General features: G+C 35.0%; 1 protein-coding gene across 2 annotated transcripts in view; it reads right to left on the bottom strand.

Annotated features, from left to right (window-relative positions):
- Positions 1–15,239, bottom strand: part of KIF16B (kinesin family member 16B) — a 117,047-nt gene that overhangs the window by 37,391 nt on the left and 64,417 nt on the right. The window contains exons 18-23 of one of the 2 annotated variants that reach the window (XM_057369009.1): positions 15,073–15,126; positions 12,397–13,752; positions 8,856–9,014; positions 7,916–8,021; positions 7,333–7,383; positions 619–741 (exon numbers count right to left, since the gene is read on the bottom strand). In XM_057369009.1, the coding sequence (XP_057224992.1) occupies positions 619–741; positions 7,333–7,383; positions 7,916–8,021; positions 8,856–9,014; positions 12,397–13,752; positions 15,073–15,126 (1,849 nt within the window). Of the gene's footprint in view, positions 1–618; positions 742–1,995; positions 6,378–7,332; positions 7,384–7,915; positions 8,022–8,855; positions 9,015–12,396; positions 13,753–15,072; positions 15,127–15,239 lie in introns of those variants that run through there. The other variant, XM_057369008.1, reaches the window with a different exon arrangement.

Genomic DNA, 15,239 nt, shown 5'->3' with positions numbered 1-15,239 from the left:
GAGGAAACAAAATTAACACACTTGTTTTCCCCACAGCATTTCTGTGCAGAAAATCAGCTGAGAAAGCCACTAGAATGGAGAGAAAGCACACAACAGCTTGCAGAAGCAAAACTTTGGAAGTGCAGAGTGGGAAGAATCAGAACAAAGAGAGCCTGAAAGGAATGAAGCCTTTGTTGTGTAAAATGTGCAAATCACGTTGTTTATGTTTTCATGCTTTCATTAGAGGYAAATATTTAAAATTATTTATCATGTTATTTATGTTTTCATGCTTTCATTTCAGGTAAATATTTCAAGTCAACGCCATTTCTATACCTGACACTTGCATCTCAATAAAGGGCTTTCCTATAACCAATAAGCATTTAATCCTCATCTCTGGAAGTCTTCAGATTGAACTGACATTGGCTCCAGAACTACTCACCCCAAGAATTTGGTCACTAGCCTCCTCTGTATAATCAATTCACTTAGAAAATACTTGTCTTCACACCATCCTATTCTGTGCATTCTTCTCACAACCTCTTTTATTTAGCAGTACTGAGGTCATTCCCATAACAGAAAGAAAAAAAAAATTGCACTTAGCGGAACAAAAACATTCAAGAAAAGCAACTGATAAGCACTTACCTTTATTTCAAACTCATAGTGTTCATCCTTTCCTTGCCCACACAGGACATATCGTGGAATACTAATTTTAATTGGGTCCTTTAGGTCGTCTGGATTTGCTCCCAGTGAACGACACACCATCCGCTTTCACGTACATACCAAATAGGGAGAACAAAGGAAAACCAAAATCACCACATAAGGAAAAAAAGAAAAGAATTTCGCTGAAAATGAGAAAGTATTCTTGACTAGAGGAGCAGGAAAAGAGAACTTGGATGAGACAGAAATTCTAAAATGAAGGAGTTCTTTGAAAACAAAGTGGATCTTTTGTTATAAGCAAGCTCTAACTTTTTTTATCCATACAAAAATTAAGAGAAAGTGTATTAAAAAATACTTCTTTCTTTGAAAAGGCATTTTCAGCTTAGATATCAAAACCAAGAGAAAGCAGAAGACCTTTTATTATCTCCCTTAAAAAAAAAGTATATTAATCAAGCCTTCACAGTTAACACYAATTTTTGTACATCTCTATATAAAAAACATGTTTACAGTATCATGCACAACTGCAGGGGTCTARGCAATTCAGAAAGCTCTTCAACTTTAAAATTCAAACTCATTTTATAATTAAAGAAGCAATCCATTGTCAGAACCATTTCCYACTACTTTTTTTAAAACATATCGAAGTCCCAGAAAACTCAACTATGATAAATTTGAACTGTCTGGACAAAACAATCTAAAAGGTTACTTGCAATGAAGGCCCATTCCTCTGACAGCCAGATGGAATCTGTAACTCTGAAATTATGTCCAAAATAAAATATTTTTGCAACTGAAAAGATTAACACTTTGCAGTCACTATATCCAAAAGCAGCATAAACATTTAGAGTGAAAAAGTACAGAAACTGCCTATAAGGAAATCCTCCACTTGCTGCATTTAACATATTTGGTCTGAAAACCTTAATGAACTGGCACTTAAAAAAATAACAGCAGGATGACAAACATAAGTTAACAACAAAAAAAGACTGAGAAACTATCACTTTAAAGTTACAACTATCCTATATATTTGCATTTAGCACTGCTACCCATTACTTGAGCTGTAACTGTATTCTCAACATCCATCTTCTCTGTAGCAACTCTTGGTGACTTCCAGTATGCATGAGATTATGTAGGACTTGGAGAAGAGTTTGAAACTCATTCATAAACACCTCTGCCTGTTACAGAGAGCYTTTTGACATCCTCATGGCTCTCAAGAAGGGGAGGCTGTTACTTCATTGACAGTCAATTATAAATGATAACGTAATTCCCTTTAAGGTTGGCATTAAAAATAATGAAAAAGAAAATAAAAAGAAAGTGATTTGTTGTTATATTAACTTTATCTAGAAGGTATTTACCACAAACTCTCTTTTTATTTTAGGAAACCATAAAAAAGTTTATGTTGGAATGGAAAAATATTTTTAGTGACATTTGTTTTCACAAAAAATGGTCTCCTGTCTATTTTGTTCTTCTATAATTACTCCCCACTTAACTGGCTTTTCAGCTAAAACTCATTCCTGGAGCATTGAAATGTAAGATATTCTTTCCTTGGGGGAAAAGAGAARTTAAGTTCATTGCCCTGCCAACAACATCATCTATTTTAAAACAACAATAAAAGTTACTCTTAAAGCCACCTCTGTCCACATGTAATTTATTCACAGTCATTTTCAGAGAACTATTACAAACAGCTAATAGAGAGGAAAACAATCTCAAAATACAAGRTGTTGTGGAAAATGCCCCCTAATGCATTAAACAATGTTTTGATATTTATAAACAATTGTCTTTATGTTAGCTTTACATAGTAAAAATAGAARTATTAGAATAAAATATACTGCTATTAAGTTGTTATTTTTGACAAAAATGCAGAGTATTCATTGAGTTACATTTTTTTAAGAAGCACAAAAGAGGGAAAAATATTATTGGGAAACACAGGACACACAAACATCTAACTTTAAGAGTAAAATCAGAAAATAAATCGGTTGCAGAGATTGTTTTCCTTTAACAGCCTTGATCAAGACAGTGCCCTCAAACAGTGCCACTCAATACTGACTTAGGGCAAGGCCCAGAAGAAATGCCTTGGTGATRTCAATGAGGGAGCCACTCCTGAGCAGGACTTACATGAGGATACCCCACTGTCTACTCATTTGTACACATTCTYTTGTCAAAAAAACTCCACAATACCTCAAAGTAACATGAAACATTTTGCTCATTTTTGGACTTCCTTAAGGAAGWAGAAATGTAGTGATAAAACCCCCCATAATTCTCTATCTAAACAAGAGTTCATCCTTCCAGACATAACTGCTSTACCCAAAGCAAGCTATTTCTTTTTAAATCCCATGTGAGTTACAYTAACATGTCTTAGCATATGGTAGAAACAAATGGGAAATGTTCTTATACTAGCAGGGAGACTGAAGTCTAACTCTGTCTAGTAGAAGATTTCACCTCTGCTGGCAAYATGCTTACAGAATTTAGAATTTCAGATCAGATACCACTGTTTTTTGCTGCCAAGAGCCATCTTCCTCAAACAGGGCAGATGGCATATTCAAGAAACAGGATTCCAAAGATATTCAACTCTTCTTACAAGAGAAGATACAAAAGATAGGAGACAACAACTTATTTATTGTTTGGACAAATGACAGGGGTAACAGGTAAAAAAAAAAATCCTTGTCCTAAGCTAGAGGAGAGCCTCAACAAATGGAAATCTTTTGCTACTGCCCAACAGTTTTATTTTTTCTTGGGCTGTACTAATAAAAAGACTGTAAGAGATACAATCTCACAGCATCAACAACCCCATCATTAAGCAAGCAGAAAACAAAAATAAGGCCAAGCACATTAGATGGACAGAATTCTAGAGGTAAACTCACTCCCTTTGTCAGACACTGTTCCCAGTTGTCAACTACCCAGTTACAGCATGAGAAACATGCACACAGATGATAGACCCCAAAACATTTATCTTGCCACAGTAGCATAATCAAAAGTTGAAATGCTATTTAAAGCAAAATTCYTTTTGCACTAGTGACAAATTTTGATATGAAAGTGCAGTAAAAACTTAAATGCAAAACTCTGAAGCAGAAGAGAATTGTCAATGCTAATATTCTCAAAATTGCATGTATAAAAGCTGTAAACATCTGTACTATTAAGAGCCATACAGTGAAAATAAGATTTAAAAAAAAAATTGCAGATGTTTTTAAATATTGATATCAAGGGCATGAAATAAAAGAGGAGCATGAAAAACAAAGATAATGAAAAAGATTAAAGAAAAGACAATCGAGGAGGAATAGAAAAGACACTAATGAAGACAGTATGTGGAAGAAGCCAGAAAACACAGCCAAAATGGAAATCAGAAGACAGAGCCTTAATTATAGTTTTCATCCACCTACCATATAACATAGAARCATTTCATTTCCCCACTTTCCCAAGGATTGTATGTACAACATATCAGAGATTCACAAAATGCAAGCACTCAAGTAATAATTATTATTGCTTAGATGGGTGTACACAGTCTGTGGTATTCCCCTAGAGCTCAAAGGTCCTTTTTCTCTACTGAATACAAAGAAAAAAAGAAAAGGATTTTATCAATATTCATTAGCCTTTTATTTTGAACATATCGAAAAGTATTTCGGATTTCAAGACCTAGCCAAATGTGTAATTAGCCAAATGGCTTCTTCACCTGTACTGAATGTTAATTTCCAGGTTTCTGAAGGCATATGCAAACTGCTTTGAAGAACTGATGGGATGACTGTCAGCTGAGTATTTATTTCTTTTTCAGAGTATTTAGAAAAAACAGTTGGATCAGGTCCAACCTTGCTCCTTCTAGAAAACACAAGCTCAATTTTTGTGTAATTCTCTTTGTCTGGCAAAACTGCACATCGAATGTCATTYAAACTGTGCAACCAAAGGCTGTCAAATTGTGATTGCTGGCATGAAGCATCCAAAATGTTAGGTGCAGAAAAAAAGACATAATTTTCCTTGAYAAGACCTATATGAGTAGTTGTAAGAACAAGACTTCTATGCACAGTCTGCTCAGCACAGTCTACTTTCACTGATGTATACAGTAGCACATGAATTTCACCTAATGAAGGTTTAATACTTCCCATATTTTCATGGAGTAAGTAAACTAGATCAGCTAACTCAGTTTCAAACTTACAGGACAATCGTACTCCATTTGAAAAAACTAATTCATTTATATCTGAAGTCCAGTTGAGTGAAATCTGCATCAAGTCATCTTTCAAAAGCTGGTGATTTAAACAAACATCATCATCCACTGTAAAAATCAAATTTCTTATTATGTCATTGCAAATTCTTTGAGTGAAGTGTTTGTTATAGGTAAATATTGTGAGTAAACCAGCAGAATACAGAAGTCGAAGATACTGTCCAGCAAAGCCAACTTGAATCTCCTTTAAAGTGCTGATAGGAACTTCATGAAACACTTCCAAGGAATTCTGACAGGCTTCTTGYTTGTCTGACGAAACAACAACATACAGAATGGAACTGAACAAAAGCAAGCAAGCAGGTTCTGGGTTGGGTTTTCTGCAACTGCCAACAGCGAGCCAATAGATACCTTTCAACTCCTCCATCCTAACAGAAATTTGAGGTAAAGCACAGATGAAAAATTCCAGTACCTTTTCCAGAGAACAGACCTGAAGCTTCAAAAAGATATCAGGAAAATGCACAAAGTTCTGTCTTAAGACAAAACTGTTTTCTAGCTCTTCATTTTTCCAACGGCATGCAAACCCTTCAGGCTTTCTCTCGAAGGCATCAGTGATCTCTGTGCTTATGCACATTGTGGATTCAGGATGAAGGACATTTTCAGTATGACCTTTGGCACCATCAGTAGTGTGGGACATGTCTGGATTCATACCTGACTTGAGGAACGTATCTACTTTCAAGTCTCTTAAAAATGGCAGATTTTTTATTAATGATACTGCTTGGGCACATGTCTCACTTCTGTCACACAAACTTCCCAACTCCTTAATTTGTTTAGGAATCACCGCACTGCTGAGCAGCTGACTGYTGGTATCTTTATAAAAACAGGAAAGCTTACTGAAAAGATATCCCAGACTGGAACTGTGTTCTGGTCTCTCATCAAAACAAGAAGCTATTGACTTAAAAGAAACCAAATCAGAGCATTTCTGCGTTGAAAGCTGAGAATTACTAGATTGGTCATCAATTATCATGTGCACTGTGTTTAATGGGCTGTTTTCTTTGTAAGTTTTTGTTTCAGAATGCACACTAGACTGAGAAAAGAGAAGGCATGAGTCAGTTTGCTTATTAGCACCCGTTAAGGATCCTGCAGGAGACAGCTGTTTCAAGTGGGAACAATCGGATTCAGTTCTTRAGCTGTCACAATCTGGAGAAGTAATTATGTTACCATCAAAATGATTGAAATTTTCAACCTCGTGGAGTGAAAAAGCCACATTATTAAAGTCAGAACTATGTAAATAAGGAGACAAAACATTCTGATAAGGAACATTCGTACTCTTTAAGGTATTAGTACTTTTAGAGTGAATTAAACTACTTTTAATGTCACAATGACAAGCAAAGCTCTCCTGTTCTGAGTTACTCCTTTCATTCTGAAATGCCTTCTCTGATGTACAAGGGGACGAGAGTCTTCCAGAACTGGAAAATAAATCCAGCATCTCTGTATATGCCTTCCGTGTCYTATGGTCTCTTATTTCTCCACACAGCTCAGAAGCACAAATGCCTTCTTTAGACAGAAATGGAAAGCCATACTGTGGCTGCCACTGTTGACTTTTCTGTTAAAAATTCCAAAAGAAGAAAATAGAAATGTCTTTGTAAAATCTTCTGACCTGAACATTTCTTAAATTGAGGATTGATTTTGATTWGATTTATACAATCATTGAAAATTGGCACAATCTCTCAAAATGAGAGAAAAYCCAACAGATGTGATTGAGATCTGATTAAGGAGTAGCTGATCTTTCCAACCCATCTCTTCTTTTTCTTTGTACAGTATCCATTTCACTTGGTTTATATTTGCTTTACTCAAAAGCCCCAGGAAAGTCAACGGGCAATGCAGAAAATTAGAAGCCCTATCGATCCTATAATAGCCAAGAGACTGCAAAAAGTCCAACACAACTTAAAAATRATAGTGTAAAAGTAAAAAAGAGTCCAAATTCAAGGTGTTGCAGCCCTCCTATTGTTACAGTTTAAAYCCATAAAAGTATTTAGGATTTACTCACCAAGACAGTAAGTGTGTTTCAAGCAGCAGTTAGACAACTAAATATGGTGGGAGAGGTTTAAGCCTCAATTTAAAAATACATAAATACATGCATGAATCCTTCAGGACACAGGTAAACTTTCTTGGTTCTTCCTGCTGAATTATAGACACCCTTACAGCAGCTCACTGCGAGTCAAAAATGTGATGTGTATTCTGAAYTCAGACAATCTCTCCTCATTAAATGCTTTTCTCCTCGAAAAATAAGGAAAGGGATACTGTTTCAAATTAAGAATCATGGCAAAACAATGAAGAAAGATCTGCCATAACACCACACCTTTCAAACAAGGAAAAGCTAGGTCCAATCTGAAACAAAATCACTGATTCCAGCTGGTAAATTGCACTGCCATCTCTRTTAGCCATTAATCTTGCTGTGAATTCAAAATTATAATTATGCAGCCAAACATTAAGAAATTTAATTACAGGGCATGCCATAATTTAAGACAACCATTTCATTCTGGCAAATTATGACCTACCTCATACTTCAACTTCCGTTGAATAGTGCTGTTATKATGCCTCTCATTATCCTAAGCACAAAAAAGGTACAGGAGATTACTAAAAAGTGCCTTTCTTGTATAAATTAATTTWAAAGTATTAGGAGGAAGAGACATTCTTTGTAATAGACAAAAATAAGAATCAATATTTATTAAACCACTGGCTTAGAAGCCAATCAACCCACTCTTTGGAACAATTAGATCACCAGTTCTTCAATAGGTATTTGTTTGCAAGTATGAAATTCTATCCAGAAGAATATTAATTTTCATCAACTTAATTTCTCTGACATAAAATGAAGATTTTATTTCATCTGCAAACTTCCTTTTGCCATTTACATATTCATCCCACAAAAATCCCCCAGAGTACAACATAAAAATGCCACAGGAAATCAAAATATTATTGAAATTTAAAATCTTACATTATCTCTGATTTACTGTTTCCATTTTTTGGTAAACTAAAACTAAGTAAACACAGGAAAACATGGAAATTACTGAAGAAGAAAATTAAATCAGTGGTTAGACATGATCCATTGAAGGTCAGGATCTCCCACCCATTTCTGCTCACCTTGAAACTTTCTGCAGRGAAGGATGCACTAACATCATCATCCTCAGTTTTATGATGAATATTCTGAAGCCTTCTCTGCACTTCTTGTTCAATAAAGGCATTTATCCTTCAAGATAYAGAAAAGCATGTGAGTGTATGGAAATATATTTTTACATAAAAATCRAGACAGACTAAAGGGTTATTTGAAATGTTTTTAACCTTTAGTACTGCACAGCTCCTAACTGGCAGGCTTAATGTTAGACCAGTTTTATACCTCCTTAAAGAAGGAACACTGACTTTTGAGCAAGTGCTCACCTCACAGGCAAAGATTAACAATTTTCTAGAAATTAAACATATTAGTAGACCACAGGTTGAGCCACTACTATGAGTGCAGCTCTACACACAAGAGGCAGTGAGGGTACAAGAGATGAAGAAGAAAGAAGGCTGGGGCTGCATTTTCAGTAACTTAAGAGTTTGCTTCCATTGCTACTGTGATATCAGAACTTGGGCTAACAAAGCTTTGGTCTTCAAACAAAAGGAATATTCCAAGAGCTAACACTAACAACTGCCATGTATAAGTGTAACAAGGGCAGAGAGTCAAGATTTTAGTGATGCCAGGCAGCTACTCCATTAAAAAATATTTAAGATGATCCAATTTACTTTGTTRTTTTAAGTGTATATGAAGCAAAACCATATAGACAAGTAACTGTAAACTCAAAAACAACTTAAACAGCCTACAGTTTCCCATCCCTGTATTCTAAAACAGACTGCATAGGAAAAACAGATGAGGCTAYTGGTCATTTACAGTAGAATATAAAMATAAATGTTATTTTCCAGACCAGTCTTTCAGTACAATCACAATATTTCAAACAAATCCAATCTTGGCAGAATCGTCTTTAAATTTTTTTTTATTTTCTAAAGCTATTGTTTGCATTCCATTGCAGGAATGCAGATTACCTACCTATCATCAACCAGTGGGCCAGCAGGTAGTTGTGGCTTTGTTGAGCTGGCAGGGGAAGTGCTATGAGAGAATCTCTCGTCTAATATTCCATGGTTTCCTTTCTGAGCACCGTTGCCCTCGTATATTTTTTGCTTCAGCTGCTGAATTTCCTGGTCCAGGCTATAAAGAGAKCTTAACATGTAATTTGGTTTAGAGTTGATTTGTGTAGTTCTGATGTAATGTGCTTACACTGGTATACATTTACATAAGACTGTAAGTACTAATATTTGTGAAGGTTTAAAAATCATAATTGTTCTTTAAGCTTATTTAGATAGGAAAACAGGAAAATGGAGACAGCTTAAAACCACATTCCAAGAGTAGTATTAAGTTGAATAAAACAACTTCAATAACTTCCATTGCAAGAGGTATCAAAATCTGTACATTAAATATTAACCCTTAAGACCTAATCTATCTATTACAATCATYTGAATAAATAATCATTTTTACAGAACTCCATCAATGAACTCAAGTATTACCTTCCTGCATTAAGTAAATGAAAAAAACAAAGGACGAAAAAATTAACAACTCAACATAGAGCACTGATACACAAAAAAAAAAAATCCCAAAGACAACATAAAACATCGATGTGGTAAAACATGTCTACAAGAAAACCTTTAMATTGTGTATTACACTTATGAATTTTCCAGTTGTTCCATCTGCATATTGTTGAAAACTTACTTACAAAATAAAACATCTAGTACTTATTGTATATATACACCCAAGAAATCATCTTTTGAAACCTCCTTGCTTTCTTTAACMAATAAATTTGATTCCACACAGATTTATGCACAGAATACAATATGTAAAATTGGGTACTGTGTTTATGACTAAAAATACCTGAGGCATTTTGTATGAAATAAGAAGTACTTACTGCAATATCTATCACTGATTTAAATCAAACTATATTATAAAGTAATCTGCAGAACACCCTTCTCAGTTGCAATGTAGCTGAGATTACATTAGTAGCACAGTATTAATAATCTTCCCRATTTTCATTACAACTTTTGTCTCTAAAGGTAATTGCTTTTCTAGAGGTTACTTAAAAATCAAATAATAAAACAATAGAAGTTCTTCCAAAAACAGGAAAAACTAAGGGAAGTTTGGATTCTTCACTTCTGCTGCAATTGTATACATCTMAATTGAAGTGCAATTCTATATTTCATCCTGGGGGTTAAATGACAAAACTAAGGAGATGATGAATGCTGAGACATAAGCTGAATTGTTACTTCAGTTTTAGAGTACTTTTTGCAGCACTGCCAGAAGCCATCCGTTTCTTTTGATTAGCAGCAAAACAATCTTGTGTCCTGAGAATAAGTGGATGGAAGATGGCTGATATAAGAAAGTGTTTTCATCTATGGAAAATCAATTTAACTACAAAAATCAGAATTCTCTTAAGGGRAAAAAGCTTAGCTCTTGGTTTGTAAACATCTTACTATGTTAAGATATCACTTTTATAGCTATGAACTTAGTCAGCCTTGTGATGCATCCACCAGTAAGTACATCAGCCTAAAAGATGCCTCTAAAGTTGCTTTATGCTCATTCTATTGTCCCAAATCTCTGCCAATAAAGCCAAAATGTGTGTGCATATCCCAGTTTAAGTCAACTTCAAATTATTATTTTGGGGATCATCCCTGTTGTCTTGCGGTGATTCATAATTATATTGTATCCCATAATGATTTGTGCAAAAAAAAACCTGCAATAACAAACTTTAAGCCATCTTGAGGGCAAATTCCGCAGCTACTTTGTTTTGTCAAACAAATAAAAACATTTTATCTAGTTATGATGAACTTGTACAGCACTCCAAATGAACATTGCATTTAAACATTTTCAGAGTTAACCCTGATCTGAACCAGAGCACATCATCACTAAAAGAGATCCAGATAAACAATAAGAAACAGATATAATTCCTATGGCATCATATACTGTGAAATACAAACTCAAACACAAGAGCAACAAATCACCTGAAATGTTTAACATACTATCATGTATCTTTAGAACTTTCTCCTGCCTCAATGTTCACAAAAACATGCTGAATTTAATTACTCAGGCCCGTGGGCTATTCACTACAAGACTTCAAAGTTTTACTTAGCAAGAAGACTTTAAAATAAACAAGGAAAAAACAAAGGAAAAAAAAAGAGAAGAAAAGAGGTATTTTTTACTTTCTTGGTATCTTTTCCAAACCTCAGTCTTGTTGCTGAGAACATATTTTTTCACTTATCACACAACCCAGCCATCTTGAGGGCTAACTAAGCTGTCYATTTTTGTGGAACCTCCACTTGTTTATAGCTCACTTTAGTCAAGCAAGATGCTTAGTGTAGAAAATGAGATTTTATGGTCAGGACAATTACAGAAAATAATGGCAATATGCACTATGAAATGATAAATCAGTATTGAAAATGCTTAACTAAGAGCCTAACAATGYAGCTATAAATATTGAAAAAGTGACCTCTACACAGTGTATATAAACCATCTGATAATGGTTTAAAAGGAACAGAATACAGAAGAGTTCTTCAACTGGGCTACAGGCAGGTTTCTTCTTTTAGGTGTTTTTTCCACATCTGTTTGAAGGGCTTATGAAAAAATATTCAGATAGATTAGTGAAATATTTTTAAAAATAAATGATAAATGCTACCTCAAGAAAAAAAACACTTCATTGTTTCACTGACATTAACAGGTTTTAAAGTTCCAGTATTAGCAAAGCTGGTAACACATTTAAAATGGCAATTCTGCCATTTCTTCATACTGCAGGGATTGAATGCATTAATTTTAGTGAATTTTTGCTCAGGTAAAAAAAAAACCCAGAAGATTTCTTCCTCTTCTCCCACAGAGAAAGATCCCTCCCTATCAAACTTTTCTCTGAGCAGCCCATACTTAGGCTAAACGTTATGCTACAAGTTATCTTGAGTATAACAAGTGACATTGCTTCTGTGCCTAAAAGGGATTGTCGGATTGTCACCACATCAGGCACTACTAAAGCCTTTGTATATTTTCCAGTAAGCTTAAAAATCACCKTCATATTTTACATGGATATATGGCTATTTTATTCAGTCCTGAAACCRGGGCTATTAAAAAATTAAACAYTACCCCCATTTACTTTTAATACCASAASTGTTCAGTACRTYRCAAGYTGAGAGAGATAGTTGGCAGGTTTACTGTAACAGTCTCCAAATCTTGAACAAACATTAAACTTGTTACTAATAAAGAAAAAATAATGTTACACAGAAATAATGCAAGAGAAAAAAATTGTTGGATGGTACATTTGCTRTAAGGGCAGAACATACGGATGTCTGAGCTTTCTACATAGGTAAAACAATTTAAGTACTATGATGGCTAATGCAAATAATACCCTGCTGAGGATGGGATAAGTATCCAAACACACAAAACTCCAGAATAAACTCAAGTACCAGGACACAGAACAAGCTGTGCTCTCAACATCCAAGGTATAAAATGATYCCCCCTTTGTGGATAGGTTCTGATAAATGGAAGCTACCACAGCACTCACCGTTCTCGGTCTTGTTCAAGGGCTTTCTGCTCAGCTTCCAGACTTGCCTGCAGTCCTGCCTGTTCATTGCAGCTGTTGTTCAAGGTGGCCAGCTTCTGTTTCTGCTCTTCAATTTCAAAGTCTATAGTGGAACGACGCTGCAAAGCAGAATGTCTCCGTTCTAACTTAGCAACAGCTTGTTCCAGCGCCTCCCTCTGCTGCTTTTCCCTTGATTCAAGGATTTCCTTTTCCTTTTTCCGAACCTTTTCCTCCTGCCGAGCTACATTGGCTGTGAATTCAAATGTTTCTTGAAGCTGCTGCAGCAGATTTGTGCTAGCCCTATACTGGGCAAGCTGCTCTTCTTTTTCTTCTATTTCTTTCTCTATTTGATAGAGAGTATTATCTAACCCTAACAAACCCCTATCAAGGACTTCAGAAGCTCTTTGTTTTTCCTCCAGCAGAGCTGGCAAATGATTACTCTTTAGGTACTCAAGCTGTCGTACTTTAGATTGGAGCTTGCATTCTGCTGGCTTTATCTTGTCAACTTCTTCTGCTTTGAGTATGGCATCCATAAAGTTTTCTTCATCTCTCTTGAGATTTAAATGTTCTTCACGTGCAAATTTTAAGTGCTTCAGAGCTCTTTTTTCATCTGCTATTTCCTTTTCTAGGTGATCCATTTGTTGAACTAAGTCTTTTTCCAAAATAGTCAATTGTTCCAGCTGTTTCCTTTTAAACTCAACAAAATCATGCTGTGCTTTTTCTAACTCTTCATGGTTTTCATCACCTTCAGATCGGGCTTCCTTGACTTTTAAAAGACATTCTCTGATATCTTCAAGATCTCTTCTCTCTTCTTCTACCCTTTGCAAATCCCCTCTCTTCAGGAGCTCTATCATGACCTGCTTCTCTCGAAGCTGTTCTTCTAGGTGAGCCACCAGCATCACCTGTTCTCTTTCCTGTTCTTCAAGTCTCTTTTTTTCTGATTCCAGCTTAAGATATTGCTCATCTTTTTCCTTTTTKAGTTTTTCTAGTTCACGAAAAATCTGCATTTTCTCTGCTTTTTCATTATGATTAAGTTCTTGTAGTCGCTGCAACTCCTCTTTGACCCGGGCAAAAATTTCTTCCTGATGCTTTTTCTTTTGAAGCTCTATCTCCTGTTGTTCCCGTAATCTCTCTTCTTCAAATTTTTCTTTTTCAGCCAGCAAATCCTTTAACCTGCTCTCAATRTGAACACTTCTCTGTTTCAGACTCTCCTCCTGTTTCCGTATTTGCAGCTGAACTATTTCTGTCTCTTTGCGCTGCGACTCTACTTCTTGCTGCATTCTTACAAGTTCTGCTTTGTCAGACTTTTGTTTTTCTTCCATTTCTTCTATTTGTTTCCTGCAGTAAAACATTGACACGAAGTTAAAAAGATTTGGACAAAGGTTTTTGAGTATATGTAACAATTTCTTTTTTCAATAATTTTGCTTTGCTACATGTTAAAATCCTGCATTGCTTGGAAGCGACTCAATGCATGAGACAAGACAAAAAGWGATTCATATAGTCTGTGTTGAAATAAAAAGCTGTGGATACATGAAGTTACAGGAAGATGTTACATAGCACTTATAATACAGTTTATCAATAATTCAGTTGGAGTTACCAAAAGTGAAAATATTGATTTAATTCATCTGTTGGCTTAAATTTGGTGAGACAAATTGCTAATCAAGTTCTTTTTTGCAAGTTTTTGTGTATGAGAATGAATGTATGTATAAAAAATACGTATTTACTCTGCATTCTGTGCATGGAAATGTTCTATCTATACTTCTATTGTATAATTTTGTAATAACRTAATATTTGAGACAAATTATTATGTCCTGCGTAATCTCTCTTACTTGAAGGTCACCATTATCCYCATAATACAAGTAGAGACAACCAGCAAGTCAACTGATTATTTTGCAGTAAGTCAGATGAATTAAAGCACAAGCAAATCAACTGCTGCACAATCTGATTTCAAAGTCCACCAACATAATAAAAAAGATAAATATCAGTGATCCTATGTTGCATTAGCTGCTGAAGAGTATCTTTCAGTGCTTCAGAGCTTCTGGATTTTTCCAAGTCTACTTCACTTAGTTCAACTATATAAAGAGTTCTATCAGAATGGAGCACATAAGATGCCAGAAGATTTTTAGCTTGTGCATCTAATCAGTGCTGAGATCTGCAACGAGGCACAACTATCATTTTTACAATCTTAGCAGGCATGATGAGCCAAAACCATCAGTTCAGTTTGCCAGCTGACAAAAATGCTTTCCTTCATATTTCAAACCAAGTTCCACACAATGTTCTGCAAAGCATGATTAGTATGCCCATTCCATAACACAGTTTGTTGTAAGAGAWGCAGAATGTAACATGTGAGTTTCTCCTATCATGATTCAATCAAAAGACAAATAAACCATAAAAAAGAGACATGAATAAAGAATGTAATTTGTCACCTTTTAAAATAACACCATGAAAATTAAGAGTAAGGATAATATATCTGTACAATCTATCCTTCTCACACCTTTGTATTCMAGAGTTTCTTTGCTAAACATCAATTAGCTACAATTCAGCTATTCAGGATCATCTGCTTGCTGAATTTGTGATTCCAAAGTCGTGTTTTAAATGAGTCTATAACTTGAATGTATAGATACATATACACACATAAATATCAGAGAACAATGTTACCTTTTACTTTCTAGTTTTTCAAGCTCCTCTCGTTGTTGTCTCTCAAATTCTAGCCTGATTTAAAAATAAAAAATACAATAAAAAGGTTATTTCCTGAATATCATGATGCAATTTTTTTTCTGTTTAGATGATAACAGTTATACAAATGAAGTTTTGTACTTTCTACA

Source organism: Malurus melanocephalus, unplaced genomic scaffold, assembly GCF_030028575.1.
Source record: "Malurus melanocephalus ecotype Western Australia unplaced genomic scaffold, MMel_1.1 scaffold_101, whole genome shotgun sequence".
NCBI lineage: Eukaryota > Metazoa > Chordata > Aves > Passeriformes > Maluridae > Malurus > Malurus melanocephalus.
This window is presented reverse-complemented; position numbering and strand designations above follow the sequence as displayed.